The sequence below is a fragment of the Xenopus laevis genome, chromosome 1S (assembly GCF_017654675.1).
Source record: "Xenopus laevis strain J_2021 chromosome 1S, Xenopus_laevis_v10.1, whole genome shotgun sequence".
Lineage (NCBI taxonomy): Eukaryota > Metazoa > Chordata > Amphibia > Anura > Pipidae > Xenopus > Xenopus laevis.
Genome location: NC_054372.1, coordinates 18,923,807 through 18,943,799, shown reverse-complemented (window position 1 = coordinate 18,943,799; position 19,993 = coordinate 18,923,807). Strand labels below are relative to the sequence as shown.

General features: G+C 39.5%; 1 protein-coding gene across 4 annotated transcripts in view; it reads left to right on the top strand.

Moving 5' to 3' along the window:
- The window catches only part of LOC108706548 (LIM domain-binding protein 2-like), a 145,430-nt gene that overhangs the window by 115,197 nt on the left and 10,240 nt on the right, over positions 1 to 19,993 (top strand). For all 4 annotated transcript variants that reach the window (XM_041579409.1, XM_018243063.2, XM_041579411.1 and 1 more), the window contains exon 6: positions 18,991 to 19,114. In XM_041579409.1, coding sequence (XP_041435343.1) covers positions 18,991 to 19,114 — 124 coding nt within the window. The remainder of the gene's footprint in view (positions 1 to 18,990; positions 19,115 to 19,993) is intronic.

Genomic DNA, 19,993 nt, shown 5'->3' with positions numbered 1-19,993 from the left:
TGCAAGATAACTCCAAGATTGTCATTACTGTAAATGCACCTTATTAACTTGAACTGTTCTGTATTAATGCATAACCTAATGATAGGTATAATGTTTGCTTGTGTGCCTGTAATCCAGTGCAACTCATCAGCAGGAAGCACTCGAATTGTTCTGGATCTGGAGCAAACTCTGCAATGTCTTTACAGTAACCCCATCATCCTGATTCCCACTTGAAAGAGAACTAAAACTTAAATAAAGAAGAACCAAAGCCCTTTAGCAGTAAAGATCTGTGTCTCCAAAGATGCCCCAGTAGCTCCCCATCTTCTTTTCTGCTGATTCACTGTACATGCTTTGTGCTGCTGTCACTTAGGGGCAGATTTATCAAGGGTCAAATTTCGAAGTCAAAAATACTTCGAAATTCGAAGTCAAAGGTTTTTTTCAGCGAATTTGGGTATCCTGCGGTCAAATTAAAATCGTTCGATCGAATGATTAAATCCTTCGAATCGAACGATTTTACTTCAACTTCCAAAAACGTACAAAAATGCTCTAGAAGGTCCCCATAGGCTAACATAGCACTTCGGCATATTTAATTAGGCGAAGTATTGAAGTCAAAGTTTTTTTAAAGAGACAGTACTTCGATTATCGAAAGGTCGAATATTCAAAGTATTTTACTTTGAATCGAATTTGAAGTTGAAGTTGTAATATCCTATTCAATGGTCGAAGTATCCAAAAAATGACTTCGAATTTCGAAATTTTTTACTTAGAAAATTCCCTCGCATTCACTTCGACCCTTGATAAATCTGCCCCTTACTGAGCTTAGGGACCCACTCACAATATACAGTACACATAGGAGCAGATTTATCAAGGGTCGAAGTGAATTTGAGGGAATTTTCAAAGTAAAAAAATTCGAAGTAATTTTTTTGGATACTTCGACCATCGAATAGGATACTACGACTTCGACTTTGATTTGAAGTAAAATCGTCAGTGGCGGAACAACCGGGGGAACAGGGGGTGCAAGCGGGCCAGGACCCGCACCCCCTCAGGGCCCCCCGGCAGTCTGTTCGCCTCTGAACATGCCGGCAAATGCGGCCGTACGGAGGGGGCGGGGCCCGGCTGCGCGTCACGCACCAGGGCCCGTCCCCCCTCTAGGATCGCCACTGAAAATTGTTTGAATATTCGACCATTTGATAATTGAAGTACTGACTCTTTAAAAAAACTTTGACTTCAATACTTCACCAAATTAAACCTGCCGAAGTGCTATGTTAGCCTATGGAGACCTTCTAGAGCATTTTTCTACGTTTTTAGAGGTCAAAGAAATATAGTTTAATCGATGGATGAAATCCTTCAATTCAAAGGATTTCATCGTTCAATCGAACATTTTTACTTCGACCGCAAACCGGTCAAGTTCGGTGAAAAAAACTTTGACTTCGATATTCGACGTAAAGCCATTTGATGGTCGAATTTCAAAGTATTTATCACTTCGAAATTCGACCCTTGATAAATATGCCCCATAGAATAGAAATGTCACAGTATATGGCTGATTTGTAATTAAAACAGATAATTACTACATGGCAGCACAGAAACCAGTGCAATTAGCATCAGAATTTAATAATCAGCAAACCTGTAGCATCAGCTTATATTACAGGGGAAGCTCATTTTCTGCTGGATAATTAGTGACGAGCCCTAAGCTTAGCTTCTCAACAGCTGCCCAGAGCCCACTGAGCATGTGAGTGTCACAGACACTTTCCAAGATGGTGACCCCCTGTGACAAGTTTGAAGTCCTGGATCATTGCTGCTATTTTACAAGCTGAAACTTAAGGCTGGTGCAATCAGTTCAGTATATATAATATGGCATTTTTAGCCATATTTGTTTTTAGGGGTTAGTTCTCCTTTAAACCTGTGCTTGCTCCCTATTCTTCTCATTTGTCTCAACCTGCCCTGTCCTCAGCCTGCGTAAAAAGTAATGGCCTTCTCCTATCCTCCTATTCAAGTCACACTCCTAATCAAGTTACTCCAATTCTACCTTGTAGTTACCGGACCAGGTAGTCAAGCTCAGGCCATGGAGACTTTTGTAACCTCAACCATGGGATGACTGAGAGGCTCAACACAAGGCTACTTACATACGAGTGTCAAAATATTTTTGGTCAAGAAACACAAATACTTCCAGTATGCCTTTTTAAGTTGGGGTCCAGTTTGTAGAATATATGAAGGACTTCTGCTGCTAAAGCATAAAGGTGATTGTAAAAAGCATTGTTTATAGTCTGACTTTCCCACCATGAAGTAGAGCAATGATGAGTAGAGTATGTTAGTGGCTCTTTATATGCTGCAAAACTTCATTTAAATCAATAGGATCCATTGCTTCTATTCCCGTTGCAGAGCCATGCAATCTAGCATTTGCCATAAATCAATAGTAATAAATTAACATAACAGAAATGTCACATCAGTCAAAATATTTCTTCATCATAAGACTGGAAGGTCCACCTCTTAACAACTTAAACACATCTTGGAGTCCAATAAAGTGGGCAGGACTAGACTATTAAAATGGCAGCTTATAAATTCATGGGGTCATAATTATTCATGAACTACTGTATGTTGTTCTAGGGAAATGGAAAATGTACAGTTATCCAGAAACCCGTTATCCAGAAAGCTCAGAATTATGGGAAGGCTATCTCCCACTGTAACCAAGCAACTGAAATTTTTAAAAACTTTTTATTTTTTATTCCGTAATATAATATATAAGTAATCTTTAATGGAGGCAAAACAATCCCATTGGGTTTAATTAATGTATGACAAAAAATCTTCCCAAAAAGTAAACAAAAAAGTTAAAAAATACAAAAACATTTTTAAGGACATGAAAAGAGCAAGTCTAATGCGTTTCATGCCTATTGGGGCACTCATATGCTGAATAAGTGCCCCAATAGGCATGAAACATGTTAGGCTTTCAAGCCCCAATAAATGTTTTTGTATTTGTAAATTTTTTGTTGTTTACTTTTTGGGAAGACTCATATTTTTTGTCATGCTGTGCTCTATGCACCCATAGACTGGGGTAAACTGTGAGTCTATTTCCCATATTATTATTATTTACTTTTTTTGTCACTACATTACAAATATACTGAGGTAGTGCTTATAATTATATAGCACTCAGCACCATTTTTTCATAATCCTGGGTTTAATTAATGTTTAAATGATTTTTTTTAGGAGACTTAAGATATGAAGATCCAAATTATGGAAAGATCCGTTATCTAAAAAACTACAGGTCCTGAGCTTTCTGGGTAACAGGTCCCATACCTGTATTCTGTTTTAGAACTCTCATACATCTAATAGTAATAGTAAGGGAATGAATATGTATTAAAGGGGAACTATCTCGAAAATGAAAATGTTATATAAGCTTCCTCATATGAAGTAAGAAACTTTCTAAATACAATAATTAAATATTCTGCATTGTTTCTGAAATATTCAAGTTTATCTTCACTATTCCTCTCTCAGCATCTGTTTCTCTTCATTCTGTCTTCATGCAGCAGTTGGGCGTCAGATGAATGATCCAATTTATCTTATAGGGGGGCTCCTTTCCTAGCAGATGTATTAGAGCTCACTCAAATAACTGATTCCAGTACAAACAAAATCTATCAAAATAACTGCCTTTTGCACAAATTCTGCATGTAGAGAGACATGATGTCTGGTGATTTTAATAGAGTGAGCTCTAATACATCTTCTAGGCAAAAGGAGCCCCCCTATAAGATATATTGGATCATTCATCTGACACCTAACTGCTGCATGAAGACAGAATGAAGAGAAACAGATGGGGTTGATGGTTGATGGTTGATGCACACATTGGAACATTATTTCAATAAAAGAAATTAACCCCAATGGCAAGATGTAAAGAATTAAATGGTATGTTTTCTCTATCTAACCTCCTGTCCACTTCATCTACTTATAATAAACCCATCACCCTGTTGAAAAGCTGAAGTCAGGAATCCACCTTGTAAGAACTGTCTGATAGTGATGGGCAAATTTATTCGCCAGGTGCAAATTTGCAGCGAATTTCCACTTTTCGTTGCCGGCGAATAAATTCGCGAAATTGGCGCAAAAATTCTCCGAGGAAAATTCACCGTCAGAATTGTTGTCGGCGTCAAAAATATTTGGACGCTGGTGTCAAAATTCGCGTTTCGCGAATTTCGCTGGAAATTCGCACATTTTTGGCAAAGCGAAACGGGAGAAATGGGAGAAAATCGCCCATCACTATTGTCTGACAGAAGTGAAGGATCCGAAGGTGCAAGATGAGCGAACGCCCACTGTAAAAAATTGGGGTTATGCTTCAGTTGATATTCATTGACCGTGCAACTACATTGTAATAGATTAACAATATTTACTGAATTTATCTACAGAAGTGAGCCATGAATATACTACGTCCTAAGATACACCCGACCCCAGCAAACTACAAAGTGCAGGTTACAATTGTCTGCCGCTCAAGGGAAGGAAATGTGACTCAACAACACTGAGCACTGGACTGGTAGTTGTTAGTAAGGGAAATAGAGATTTCCCATGCTGTTTCCGAAAGATATGGCCAGGGTCTCTTCTTGTGCTCAGTGAAGCGATGAAACATCTGATCATTTCAGAGGTTCAAATGTTTCACTCATGGAAGGTTTGGTAAAATAGCGGATGGGGACTGATAAATTCCTTTGGGAGCTCAGTGGACTCCTGACATTCATTATTTTTAAAAACCTAAAAATTTTAAAGGAAACGTATCCATAGATTTTCAATTAAGTAAAGAATCAAATGAACCCAAATGATTAATGGTACTTGTACTTTATTTACTGTGTGAATCCAAGGCTATAGGAGATCCTGAAAGCCAGTCCCCCAGTTAAATCAATCTGTGTGTCAAGAGCATTGTTTACTACAATTTTATGGGGAAATGTAATAAAAAAATATTCGCAATGCGAAAAGCTATGCCTCTGTGCGTACAAATTTGCCTTTGCGAATTTAATATAGCTTTTGCGAACCTGGAAACTGTTTAGCGACCACTTCTAACAGTGGAAAAAGGTTTGCGAATTTTATAGTTAGCGCCAGTGCGCAGTGAATGAAAAAGTTGTGTTTGCTCCAAAAGATTACGACACCTTCAAACACTTCTTCAAAGTGGGCAATGCGCAATAAAAATTCGCAATGTAATAGTTTAAAGGGCATGTAAAGGCAAAAAATAAAATCCCATTATTACTTTCTTTAATGAAAAAGAAACCTATCTCCAATATACTTTAATTAAAAAATGTGTACCGTTTTTTATAAGAAACCTGACTGTATGCAGTGAAATTCTCCCTTCATTTACTGCTGTGGATAGGAATTGTCAGATGGTCCCTAACTGCTGAGCAGGGAAACAATCATACTTATGAACAGCAGGAGGAGCCCCCGCCTTACTTCCCAGCCATGCAGAACTCAAGCAGCTTTGTTTATGATGATCCCTAAGCAGCCCAGACCACACTGAGCATGTGCACAGTCTTAGTCTTGCAAAGATGTTTAACAAAGTTACAAGATGGTGACCCCCTGTAGCCAACTTTGAAAGTATAAATTATTTGTTTGATTAGGCTTGTGGTGCAGTAAGTTCATGTTTATACTTAGTATACAAAATACAGCATTTCTAGCCTTATTCTAATTTAGACTTTACATGCCCTTTAAGGACGAGTATTACATTGCGAAATTAGACTTTTTATTCTTATTTGTGCTAATAGTTTTGCTCTTTGCAACTTTTATTACATTCCCCCATGAATGTGTTAAATATATATATATATATTACTCAAGAGACGGACTGAGCAATACTTCTTTAAGAATAAGCTCAAGTTTTGCTTCCGTTACTCTGTTTCTTCTGATTTCGTGACTATCTGCAAGCTAACTAGTAGTCCATCCCCAAAATTTGCAAATTTGCAAATTATTAATATTCTTAGCATTCCTTATCCTGCAACTGTCAGTGACCAAAGCAACTAAAAAGCTCAAAGTGAGTGTTACTATTATTCTTACCTTTTAGTCCTTCCATTCTGACTTCCAAAATGCTGCCTGCTTGTTAGGGGGATTAAAGCCTGGCAAATAGATAGCAGTTGGAATTTTAAGTCTGAAAGCTTAATTTTAAGGTGAGCGATACATATACATTGTACAAGTATGGGATCCGTTATCCGGAAACCCATTATCCAGAAAGTTCCGAATTACAAAAAGGTCTCATAGACCCCATTTTATCCAAATAATACATTTTTTAAAAAATATCTTTTTCTCTGTAATAATAAAACAGTAGCTTGTACTCGATCCCAACTAATATATAATTAATCCTTATTGATGCCAAAACCAGCCTATTGGGTTTATTTCATGTTTAAATTATTTTCTAGTAGACTTAAGGCATGAAAATCCAAATTACAGAAAGATCCATTATCCAGAGGAAAAAAAAATGTATGGTATGATTCCAGTATATTTATGTTGAAAGTTGGGTTTCTCAGATTTAGAAACATATATTCACACGCAGGCATTTCAACAAGTGATGTGAATTCCCTGATTAAGAATTCACATCCCATCACAGCACCAAGTTTTGCCCAGTCATAATAGGTGACAGCCTAGATATTACAGACAGTGATTTGATTTAGTAGTTTAGTAGTGATGTAGTAGATCTCGTGTTCAAGAGCACGTTTAAATTAAACACTTGGCCAGAAAATGTTGCTAGAACTGGAGCAAATGCTGCACTTATTATTGCATTACCCCTATAACTAGTACAGTTCTTTTTTAACACATGTGCCTGTGCCATTACACCAAGCTACTGCAAAATAACTGCAGCAAAAATCATTTATCCTATTGTTGTGCCACTGCTATGTGCACTTATTAATCATGAACAAAATGTACTCATATGATAGATAGATAGATAGATAGATAGATAGATAGATAGATAGATAGATAGATAGATAATAGATAGATAGATAGACAGACAGACAGACAGACAGACAGACAGATAGATAGACAGATAGATGATAGATAGATAATAGATAGATAGATAGATAGATAGATAGATAGATAGATAGATAGATAGATAGACAGACAGACAGACAGACAGACAGACAGATAGATAGACAGATAGATAGACAGATAGATGATAGATAGATAATAGATAGATAGATAGATAGATAGATAGATAGATAATAGATAGATAGATAGATAGATAGATAGATAGATAGATAGATAGATAGATAGATAATAGATAGATAGATAGATAGATAGATAGATAGATAGATAGATAGATAGTTAGATAGATAGATAGATAGATAGATAGATAGATAGAGAAAGGGTGAGATAGACATAAGACATATGATGTCATAAAGAGCTCATATACTGAGAACCAATGCAGCGTGAAGATTAACGGGAAGAGAAGCGAGTGGTTCCGGCAAAACTGTGGAGTCAGACAGGGTTGCAACCTGAGTCCAACTCTATTTAACATCTACATCAATGAACTGGCAGCAGCATTAGATTCCTCCTCAGCACCAGGATTGAAATTACATGACAGCGAGGTGAAGTTCCTGCTGTATGCTGATGATCTCCTTCTCCTGTCACCAACAGAGAGTGGCCTGCAAGCCAGCCTGGCAGTACTGGAGAAGTACAGCACAACATGGGCATTGCCCATTAACCCAAACAAAACGAAGGTCATGGTTTTCCAAAAGAAGAATAAACAACACAAAAATCCCTCCTTCATACTAAACAACTGCACACTGAATGGCACTGACAGCTATACCTACCTTGGCCTAGAAATCAGCCAATCAGGAAGCTTTAAACCAGCAATAGCTGTCCCAAAAGACAAGGCTTGCAGGACCTTCTATGCCATCAGAAGACACCTGTACCACCTTAAACCACCAGTGAGAGTCCGGCTTAGAATCTTCGACAGTGTCATCGCTCCAATCCTCCTCTATGGAAGCGAAGTTTGGGGTCCTGTCACTTACCCAGACCAATCCAAATGGGATTCTAGCCCAACAGAAATATTCCACCTGGAATTCTGTAAGCACCTTCTCCAGGTCCAAAGGAGCACCTCAAACTCTGCCTGTCGGGCTGAGCTGGGCAGATTTCCCCTAATTGCCATACAGAAGAGGGCGCTCTCATACTGGGCACATCTACAGAACAGCAGCCCCATGAGCTACCACCATAAAGCCTGGCTGAACAACCAGACCCAGGGCAAACCATGCGCCCTGAAACAACTGATCAGCACCCTGCCCACCCAAGACTCCCACCAACTGACAAAAGGCCAAATAACACAAAAAATAAACAAAGTCAAAGAGCAATACCTCTGTGACTGGAGGAACGAAATATCAAATTCCGAGAAACTTTCTATCTACCAATCACTGGGGAGAGAGTACAGACTGGCCCCATATCTGGAAAGGCTACAGAACCCCAAAGACAGACAGATCCTGAGTATGTACAGACTGAGTGCCCACAACTTGGAGATAGAACAGGGACGGCACAGACAGACCTACAGACCCAGAGAGAACAGACTGTGCCAGCGATGTGACCAGGAGGCCATGGAGGATGAGGCCCATTTCTTGCTACAGTGCCCCAAATACTCAGCACTGAGGGACACCCACTTCCAGAAATTTTCCAGTCACATCCCAGACTTCACATCCATAAAAGAAGAGAGGAAACTCCACTTCCTACTGGGAGAAGAGGCACGGACAGTAACAATAGCTGCACAATATGTAAGAGACTGTCATAGACTGAGAGAGACCCCACTTTCCCCTATTCCCATAAACTGCCCCCCCCCTAACCCCACCCATTTCACCCCTCTACCTGCTTTGGCAATGCTTAATGTATTTGGTCCTGCCAATAAAGCTCATTTGATTTGATTTGATTTGATTTGATTTGATATAGAGAAGAGAGAGAGAGAGAGAGAGAGAGAGAGAGAGAGAATAGATAGATAGATAGATAGATAGATAGATAGATAGATAGATAGATAGATAGATAGATAGATAGATAGATAGATAGATGATACATATATATGTACAGAGAGTTATTAAACAGAAAACAGTCTAGAAATGTTCCAGGCACTTAATGAGCAATCCGCAAACTATAGCACTTTCTTGCCTTTAATGGATTCATAGAAGATAAAAGTTACTTTTAAACAAGGTACATTTCCCTTTAAGCTTTGCCAGATTCTTATAGAAAACTATATTTTTATACTGCCTTGCAAAATCTAACAAAAGTCAAGGAATAAGAAAAAAAATTAGAAGAGTCTGTGGACTGTGCATAATAATCCCGGCATTATGTGTGGGGCGCACACTCATTCACTCCGTGTATCTTTAATTCTCATTCCCTTTATCTTACATTATTGTTTGTGACGGTGGCATTGTGTCGGGTTTTACTTGGTCGTTTAGTATCAGGTATAATTCATTCCAGTATTTAAAGACAATACATATTTTTTTCTTTTTTAATATATCGCCATTATATTTTTTTCCATTCAACAACTGCTTTATTTAGGGGATTGTTGGATAAATTTCCAGAAGAGAACTTCTGCCACCTACTGGTCATAAGAAGTAAAAAACAAATTGGATCTCTGAAGTGAATGTTTGTGACATTGTTTCAATACACACTCTATATTCATCTTTAGTGGGGACTGTTTTTTATGGAAATATGTTCATATAGTTAAATTGTTGTTTTTTTCTGATATCTGCAGCATTATTGTAAAATGGTGCAAGTATACAGAATTAGGAAAGTCTGGGCAGAAGCAGTACCATTAAACAGAAAGTAATAGAGAAATACTTGTGATGGCCAGGCCTGAAATACAGACTAATGGTAAAAAAACACAGTACAAGTATGTGATCCATTATCTGGAAACCTGTTATCTAGAAAGAAAGCTCCAAATTATGGAAAGGCTGTCCAAATGATCCAAATTTTTAAAAGTTATTTCCTTTTTTTTTGTTAAGCCTTATTGGAAGCAAAACCAGCCTGTTGGGTTTATTTAATGTTTACATGATTTTCTAGTAGATGTAAGGTATAAAGATCCAGATTACAGAAAGATTTGTTATCCAGGAAACCCCAGGTCCCGTGCCTTCTGCATAACAGGTCCCATACCTATAGTTTAAAATAGAACAGATAAGGGCAGGACTGGCATGTCAGACAGGTGATAGACTTCTAGAAGGCCATTATCCAGACAGCTCTGAATTACAGGGAGGACATCCATTATAATCAAATTATCCAACTTTTTAAAAATGATTTATTTTTTCTCTGTAATAATAAAACAGTACCTTGTACTTGATCCAAACTAAGATATGATTAATCCTTATTGGAGACAAATCCAGCTTATTGGGGTTATTTGGCCCCCTGGCAGTCACGCGCCCACTGGAGTCTGCTGCAGCCGTACGGACGAGGGTGGGGGGGGCGGGGCCCGGCTGCACGGCCCGCACCAGGTCCCGCCCCCACCTAGTTCTGCCACTGAGACAGGAATAATACATAGTACACAGGCCCCAAAATGTAATGTTGATTGTTTCTGAGCACTTGCTATCAAGGCTGTTCAGACAGAACAGCAAAGAGCTGAGCAGAGAAGCATCAGGAGATACTTCCTGCATCAGCAATGTAAGCCTTTGCCAATCTGTCTGGCCGGTTGCATGGGCAGGACAGCAGGGAGCGCTCATGTTACACATTAATTTCATGTAAAAAAAATGTTTATTAAGAGAGAGAAAATAAAAATATCAGGTAAATTGCAAAAATACTCAGAAGAGCAATGTAAGCAATTTTATATAAAATTGCGGAGGAGGGTGTGTCTCTTTCAAGATCTAGGCTCCACATTAGTATCTTGTTAATCAGTAATCCTGCTCCCTAGATCAGTAGTAAGGAGCTTAAACACAACTAGCCTTCTATTAGTTTAATTAGATTTGAGCCCAGCAGGAAGTGTGGGGGCGGCAGGTTGGAACGGTAGTTTATGAAGATTATTAGTACAAATGTCAGGCCTCCCCTGATTAGGGCACAGGCTGCTGCTCATGACTGTCTGTTACGGTTACATTGCTTTGTGGGTTCTCGGCTTTAAGCTGGCCATAGACGCAAAGATCTGATCGTACGAATCGAGGATTCGTACGATTTTCGAACCGTGTGTGGAGAGTCCCGACATTTTTCGTCCGGCGGAGATCGGTCGTTTGGTCGATCGGACAGGTTAGAAAATTTCTGTCGGCTGCCGATAATATCTCTGCGTGTATTGCCGATCGTATGATTTTCAGTGGGAGACTGTCACTGGCTTTGGTTGGCCATAGATATCGTACGATTGCTGTCAGGGGCAGAACATTGCTGATCTGTTCTTTTACTAATCTGACTGGGAAGACTTTGATCTGAATGGTTAGTGGCGGGTCGGGAGATGGGAAAGTCCGATCATACGAAGATTAGTACAATCGGATCTTTGCATCTATGGCCAGCTTAAGGCAACAAGGTTTCAACAGAGGAGCGACGTCCATGCAAAGAACTGATTGCAGGTGACTGTTAACTGAACAGCTGAGAGTGTGGCTGCAATGGAGCCTGAGCCAAGTTAAAATAACAATCATTTCTTTTATTTTGCAAATATTATAGGGTGAACGTTCCTTTTAACTTACACACTGAAAGTAAGAATCCTGCAGCAGGTCGAGTACCCGCGGGTTACCCGCAAAAACCTGCGGTACCCTGTGGGTTGCAGGTAGAAGTTTTGGGGATCGGGTATAGACGTGGGTCGGTGGTTCTCCGGGTCGCGGGTCGGGTCACAGGTCTTTTTCTGATCATGCCTACTTCTAATGATGTCACTTCCTGTTTACAATGACAGCACTTCCTGTTTTACTCCTTTTTTTTCTGATCACGCCTACTTCTAATGATGTCACTTCCGGTTTACAAGGACAGCACTTCCGGTTTCTTGATGGTCAGCGGGTCGCGGATCAGGTTTAACAAACTGGTTCTGCACTGGACTCTACTGAAAGTAATATTTTAAAGGGGCCATCCCATAGTACGTTAGGCATAGTACGTTAAATTAGGTAATGGTTATTGCCCCAATGGATGACTTAGGCTCATAACACATGTAACATATTTCAGCCGGTGGACAAGCGACTGCCAATTTGCGTTAACGGAAACCGCCTGTCACCATGGCTTTGTGCACTTTTCCGACACTGTCCAGATTTTGACAGCTCAACCTGCAGTCCCGAGTTTGTTACTGAAATATACAGACTTTCTCTTTGATCTCCTGCACTGTACAGCCAGAAAAAGATACAGTGTTTCTAACTTAATTGGCTTTTGGAAGATAGCCCAGAATACTTGGCAGGTGTACTTTGATACTTTTATAACAATTTAAGATAAGCAGGGAAACTATTGTAACAATTTAAGATTTAAACAGGTCTCTTGCGGAAATTGTGACCCGCAGCTTAAAGGGCAATTCGCCTTCATCAGCAAAACTGTAATAACTGAAATAAAACACAGAAATGTGTTCAAACTATCATAACCTGACACATTTTGTAAAATGAACATTATTAGGGGGTGTGGCCACAAAAATGGACAGGGTTAAAAAAATTACGGTAAATCTTTTCCTCCCTCTTTCTATTTCCAAAATGTTGGGAGGTATGTGCTCCGTAGGCACCAAATGTGCTGCTACTAAGAAATGCTTGCGACTAATGGATCAAATTGTATCAGTTTAGAGAGTTTTATCTGGCTTATTGAGCTGCAATTAGACACATAAGGGTGAAAATACACCCATTCAATTTTAGATGGCAAAAAAACAAAAATGTCATTGTCATATTTAACAATAATAGGGTTTGTAAAGGTATTCTGCCCCTAAAACCATTCAGCTTTGTAGATTTCCACTTTCCACTTCCACAACCTTATATAGCTTTTATCCTCACTGCCAGTTAAAGGAAAACTTAACCCTAAAAATGAATATGGTCAAAATGGAATATTTTATATACTGAATTTATTGCACCAGCCTAAAGTTTCAGCTTGTCAATAGCAGCAATGATCCAGGACTTCAAACTTGTCACAGGGGGGTCACCATCTTGGAAAGTGTCTGTGACACTCACATGCTCAGTGGGCTCTGAGCAGCTGTTGAGAAGCTAAGCTTAGGGGTCGTCGCAAATTATCCAGCAGAAAATGAGCTTCCCCTGTAATATAAGATGATGCTACAGGGCTGATTATTAAATTCTGATGCTAATTGCACTGGTTTCTGTGCTGCCATGTAATAATTATCTGTATTAATTACTAATCAGCCTTATATTGTGACATTTCTATTCTATTTGTACTGTATATTGTGAGTGGGTCCCTAAGCTCAGTAAGTGACAGCAGCACAGGGCATGTGCAGTGAATCAGCAAAAAAGAAGATGGGGAGCTACTGGGGCATCTTTGGAGACACAGATCTTTACTGCTAAAGGGCTGTGGTTGTCTGGGGCTGACACAGAAGCCCAAAACATAATGTACAACATTTCTAGCTACTTCTTTAGTTAAGCTTTAGTTCTCCTTTAAGTCGCCCATTAATTAATATATTGCATCTTATTAGCTACATTCACTTTACACACACTTCATAACAGAGAACTAGTTGAATGAAATAAGCCCCATGTGTGTGAGCGGCTTCACGCCATTGCTGCATTGTGACAAAAGCACTGCAAGGCTCCTTATTGGGTATCTAGCCGCTGGTAAAGATGCTGAAAAGAAATACTTTTCATCACAGCAGACTCCAAATCCAATAAGTAGTTTCAGCCCTGTCGCCTGCCATGCCTCCCTATTTTATAATCCATGATGTATAGAGGCTTTATATTTTTGTTTCATTAAGTCATTCTTTTGAAAGCTCAGGGGGGGAGCAGGTACAGCTCAGGGGGGGAGCAGGTACAGCTCAGGGGGGGAGCAGGTACAAATGAGAGCTAAGCATTGGCGGCATGCAGTCATTTGGGATATTACTGTCATACTGACATGAAGCAGGTGGCAATTCTTACATCTATCAGTTCTGTAAAAGTTGAATCTTTTCCTTTGCATCCTGAGCAATTTTTGGATTTCAAGCATTTGGTCATTGAATGCTTTCATCTAGGCCTGTGCTTTATAGGCAGCAAGTGAAACGTTTAGAGTAAACTGGACAAGCTGGAGCCCTCGGGCTATTGTTAAACTGTCATTTCCCTTGTCTTCGGCCAGATTCCTCTGACACCGATGGCAACAGTAACTTCCCATGCTTCATTTAAAAGAAATGTGTAAAAATGATTGTTACATTGAATGGCAGGTTTAAGTGGAATGGCTAAAATCAGATTTTTTACCCCTTAACAATTGTGAATTATCCCTGGATTGTGTAATTTCCTAATATGAATGTAATTGTTCTCCAGCATAGTATCCTAAATTTGCACACATATTAAACGAACTTCAGACAAATCTCACCCTTAAAGGGGAACTATTTTCTAAATATGATCAACTGAATATTCTGTGCCATTTCTGAAATAATCAAGTTTATCTTCACTATTCCTCTCTCAGCATCTGTTTCTCTTCATTCTGTCTTCATGCAGCAGTTGGGTGTCAGATATTCATTGACAGTTAGATCCAATATATCTTATGGGGCGGTCATTTTGCCTAGAAGATGTATAAGAGCTTACTCTATTAAAATTACTAGACATCATGGGGCCCATTCACCAAGCTCGAGTGAAGGATTCGAAGTAAAAAAACTTTGAATTTCGAAGTGTTTTTTTGGCTACTTCGACCTTCGACTACGACTTCGATTTCGAATCGAAGGATTCGAACTAAAAATCGTTCGACTATTCGACCATTCGATAGTCAAAGTACTGTCTCTTTAAGGAAAAACTTTGACCCCCTAGTTCGCCACCTAAAAGCTACCGAACCCAATGTTAGCCTATGGGGAAGGCCCCCATAGGCTTGGCTAAATTTTTTTGGTCGAAGGATAATCCTTCGATCGTTGAATTAAAATCCTTCGAATCGTTCGATTCGAAGGATTTAATCCAACGATCAAATGATTATTCCTTTGATCGAACTTTTTGCACAAAAATCCTTCGACTTCGATATTCGAAGTTGAAGGATTTTAATTTCCAGTCGAATATCGAGGGTTAATTAACCCTCGATATTCGACCCTTGATGAATTTGCCCCCATGTCTCTCTACATGCAGGATTTGTGCAAAAGGCAGATATTTTGTTCGGCAAAAAATTGTCGGCGCACGTCAAATTTTTGTTTGACGCCCATAGACTTTAATGGACGTCGTCAACATTTCGCTGGTGGCTAATTTTTGGCGACGCGAAACGGGTCAAATTCGCCCATCCCTAAATTCACAAAGCAATACTTTTGTACCTGTTGGGGACAGGGACCCCCATTTGAAAGCTGAAATATATCAAAAACTATAAAGCAAAAAAAAAAATGAAGACCAATTGAAACATTGCTATGAACAGGCCATTCTATAACATAACAAATCTTCACTTAAAGGCAAACTCTACCTTTAATTCTGCTGGATTCATTTGGTCCTACTAAGTTCTAAAATTCTATATGTATGACATCTGAATAATTGCTCACATTTACACGGATCTGTTGTCTGATGACCTTGACCACTTGAGTGCGAAAGTTTCTGGAGATATTTGCTAAAGAGAAGGGCAGTAGCTATGGTTGTTATTCCTAGCACATCCATATTTACTGCAGAAATCCATTGTGTTTATGCAGTGGATGTTGTTGGCATATACTGAACTTGGACTGAATTCAGCTATGGATTCTCTCCTGCACAGGGATATATATGGATTGTGAATCCACCACAGGAAAAGGGAATATATCATTATTCATAAATAACAGTACAAACTTAACAAAAGAATAAAAAGCATATCGCCAAACATTTTGTAAGTAGAAAGAGGTACAAAAAGAGGGGAGTTTTTTGACCACACCCTTTTTGCGGCCGCACTCCCTAATTACCATATTCGTTTTACAAAAATTGGCAGGTTATGAAAGTTTGAACGCATTTCTGTGGTTTTCTGTGGTTTTTAAGTGTTATTACAGTTTTGCTTATGAAGGTGTATTACCCTTTTAGCTGCAAGTCACAGTTTCCCCAGAGACCTGCTTATCGTAAATTGTTATAATTGTTACTTTGTTTATCTTAAATTGTTACAAAAGTATCTAAGTGCCCCTGCCATATATTTTGTACTCTAAAATTAAGTTTTAGAAACATATCTTTTTCTGGCTGTTCAGTGCAGGAGATCAAAGAGAAAGTTGGGACATTTCAATAACAATCAGGGACTGCTGGTTTAGCTGTCAAAAAAGGGACTGTCTCCTGAAAAATGGGACAATAGGAAGGTATGAAAAAGTGAATCAAGAGTGAAAATGTGGGTTAGCGGTCGCTGGGTAAACACATCAATATTAACATGAAAAAAGTATATATTATAATAATAATAATAGTTTGTGGTTCTCTTTCCCCTGATTTAAGAGCCCCAGCTATTATTTTACATTTTTTTATTCCCAGATACTTCCCAGAATGGATCTCTGCAATAACAAGCACGACCCTGTGTAGCCAATAATTCTAGCATACTTCTTTCCTTTCACATGACTCTAAACTATTATAGATTCAGATTCAGTAAGGGGATAATACAGCCTAGCTGGCTGATTAGTAGTTACTACATAACTAATCCATGTATAGATTTTGGACCAAACAGAGGTCTAAAGGGCTTTTAGCCTCATTTGCAATTTAAAAATGTTAATTATTTTACCGGAATTTTCCCCCCCCCTAGATTGTAAGCTCTTTTGCACAGGGCCTTCCTCAACTTTTGTACTGGAACAGTTTATTATCAATGTAATTATATGTTTGTTATATGTATGTTATTCATGGGATTGCTTTGTATAGGCACATTTTATGTTGGCACTCTAAAAATACATGAGAGTCTACAAGTGGCTCTGATTGACAGTACACCTGGTTTTTATGGAACTAAAACTTGCCTGCTTGGGCACTGGGGGTTTCCTGATAAAGGATCTTCCTGTAATTTGGATCTTCATATCTTAAGTCTACTAAAAAAAATCATGTAAACATTAAATAAACCCAACTGAATGTTTGGCTTCCAATAAGGATTAACAATATCTTAGTTTGGATCAAGTACAAGCTACTGTTTTATTATTACAGAGAAAAGGGAAATCATTTTTAAAAATTTGAATTATTTGGAGTCTATGGGAGACGGCCTTCCCGAAATTCTGGGCTTTCTGGAAAACGGGTTTTCAGATAATGGATCACATACCTGTAATCTTTTTATGTACGGGTGAACTGCCCATTCAGTACCTTCGCTCTTTAAAAAAACAATCATATTGTTATTAAAAAATTCATTTAGATTAGATTTACAGCCTTTTTTATAAAGTGCATATGTGGAGCATCCACCCAATCCCTAATGCTCCTCGTTTTAAGCCACAAAATGCATATTCTATTCCAGCATAATGTGCTCCAAATCTTAGCCTTTCAACTCCACCCAGAAAATGCAAAGATGTATTTAGATGTATTTACAACCCCCCGCAATGAGATTATGTATTTGTTTTCAAATGCTATTCAAGGGTTATCTGTCCTCAGACCTCTAAGGCCTTTACAGGGCAGGATTTAAATATATCTGTTTTTGGTTACTGGTGAGGCCCTTAGTAATGTATTGGTACTGTATGTTTCCTCAACCCAATATGTGTCTCGCAGCCATGCTGTGTAAAGGTAGCTATACAGGGCCAAATGGGTCCATTCCTCATCTGATCAGCTTGTTGTCTGAATTTATGGAGAGTGCACAAGGGACCACACATGGTATAACTGACTTCCTATTGATCTGATCATTTGTGCAAAGCGGGTCATCTTTACTTCCTCATCTGCTGATGCACCTTGAACAATAGTGCAATACTTGGCTATATGGGCCACAGTTAGCAGGCCACCATACCAATACTAGTAATCGTATGAACCTTCATACCGGTGAGTGCAGCGTCGGACTGGGGGTCAGAAGCTAGGGCACCCAAGCCAAACAGGCACCCAAGGCAACCCGGTTGGCTAGCCATGCCCCCCCCCCCCGCACATACGCCATAAAATCGGGAAGGGCAATGAAAAGGGGAAATGTAAGTGGAGGGACAGAGAAGAGGGGAAGGACAGAGGATAGGGGAGGGACAGAGTAGAGGGGAGGGACAGAGGAAAGAGGAGGGACAGAGGAGAGGGGAGGGACAGAGAAGAGGGGAAGGACAGAGGAAAGGGGAGGGACAGGAGAGGGGAGGGACAGAGAAGAGGGAGGGACAGAGGAAAGGGGAGGGACAGAAGGGAGAGTAACAGGGGTAGAGTGAATCCAAACATGGGGTAGGCATAAAAATCTTGAATAGGCACCAGCCAGCGCCCCCTTTTCGTTGTGCCCTAGGCAGGTGCCTCTAGTTCCGGCCCTGTCAGATGCAAAATGGCCTCTGGGCCCCCCTCCCCGAGCCGCAAAACACCCTCTGGCCCCCCGTCCCTACATTCTTTTTCTTTCAGCCGTGCAGGGGGGCAGGGAGGGAGGTCGGAAGCCACTTTTTTGCAAGAACCAGGTCTGGGCCGGGGTCCACCAGGTTTTTTCCCGGTGTCCCGCCAGCCCAGTCCGACACAGGCTTAAGTAGTGAAATGCAAAATGCTACTGGAATCAGCCAGCCAGAGCTGGGGAAATCTGTCAGTGACTCACAGCATGATGTTGTTGGTTAGCTTGAGCTTGCAAATTAATTGCTACATTTATATTTAATTGCATGAAATACTTTCAAATGTAAAATTGCAAATTCTTTTTAATAGCAACAGTTCCCGTTTAAGAAAAGCCGAGATATCAGAGATATATCTTACAACATAAATAAGGAAAGCTACATGTCACACCATGCATTTCAACTCAACAACTTATGGTGATCTGTTCACATGGAGTGACTTTATTGGACGTGATGAGATGTTTGAGACAAAAGTCTAGATCATATTTGCTCCATGTGATCCAATGTATATTACTGCCTTTATTACTGATTGTTATAGATCTATAAAATAATACTAAACGATGGTTTATGAGTGTTGGATTAATAGGCATGCATATTTATATTTGTTTCAGTTGTGTGTAATATTAGAGCCAATGCAGGAATTAATGTCGAGACATAAAACCTATAACCTAAGCCCACGGGACTGCCTAAAGACCTGCTTGTTTCAGAAATGGCAGAGGATGGTAGCGCCACCAGGTATGTTATTTTCTTGTTTGCTTTGTGATTCCTTGGGTAAGTAATGAAGAGAAAGGATTTGTTTTCTCTTTTAGGCCATTTCATGCCACATACTTGACATGCTTTCCCCATGAATAATAATATACAGTAAGATACGATAAGACCATAATAAAAGGGTGTTAACTCATCTAATAGGAACATGGAGTGTGATTACCCAACTCTAACATCAGTTACTCTATGAATGATCTGGATCTCTACCATAGATAATTTTAAGAATCCAGAAAATGGCAGCATTGCAGCATCCTTGTTTATATACAAGTAATAATAGATTAAAGGGAATCTATCATATATCATATATACACACATTAGAACATGACGGATTCCCTTTAACTTATTATTTGGATCAGAAACCTTGTACTCAAGGCTTCATGACAATTGGGGGTAAGCTCTTACTCATACTGCCTGCATTGTTTTTCAGCTGTTCATAGACCAGCCCCACCACCCCGCTACTGTCGTTGTTTGAAAAATATTTTCTTGCAACTGCCTTGAAATCCATTGTTCAAAAGAGGAAACAGATTTTGTTATATTCAATTTTGAAATCTGACATGGGGCTAGACATTTTGTCAGTTTCCCAGCTGCCCCCAGTCATGTGCTCTGATAAACTTCAGTCACTCGTTACTGCTGTACTGTAAGTTGGAGTGATATCACCCCCTCCGTTTCCCCCCAAGCAGCCAAACAACAGAACAATGGGAAGGTAACCAGATAACAGCTCCCTAACACAAGCTGTCTGGTAGATCTAAGAACAGCACTCAATAGTAAAAGCCAAGTCCCACTGAGACTGATTCAGTTACATTAAGTAGGAAAAATAACAGCCTGCCAGAAAGTAGTTCCATCCTGAAG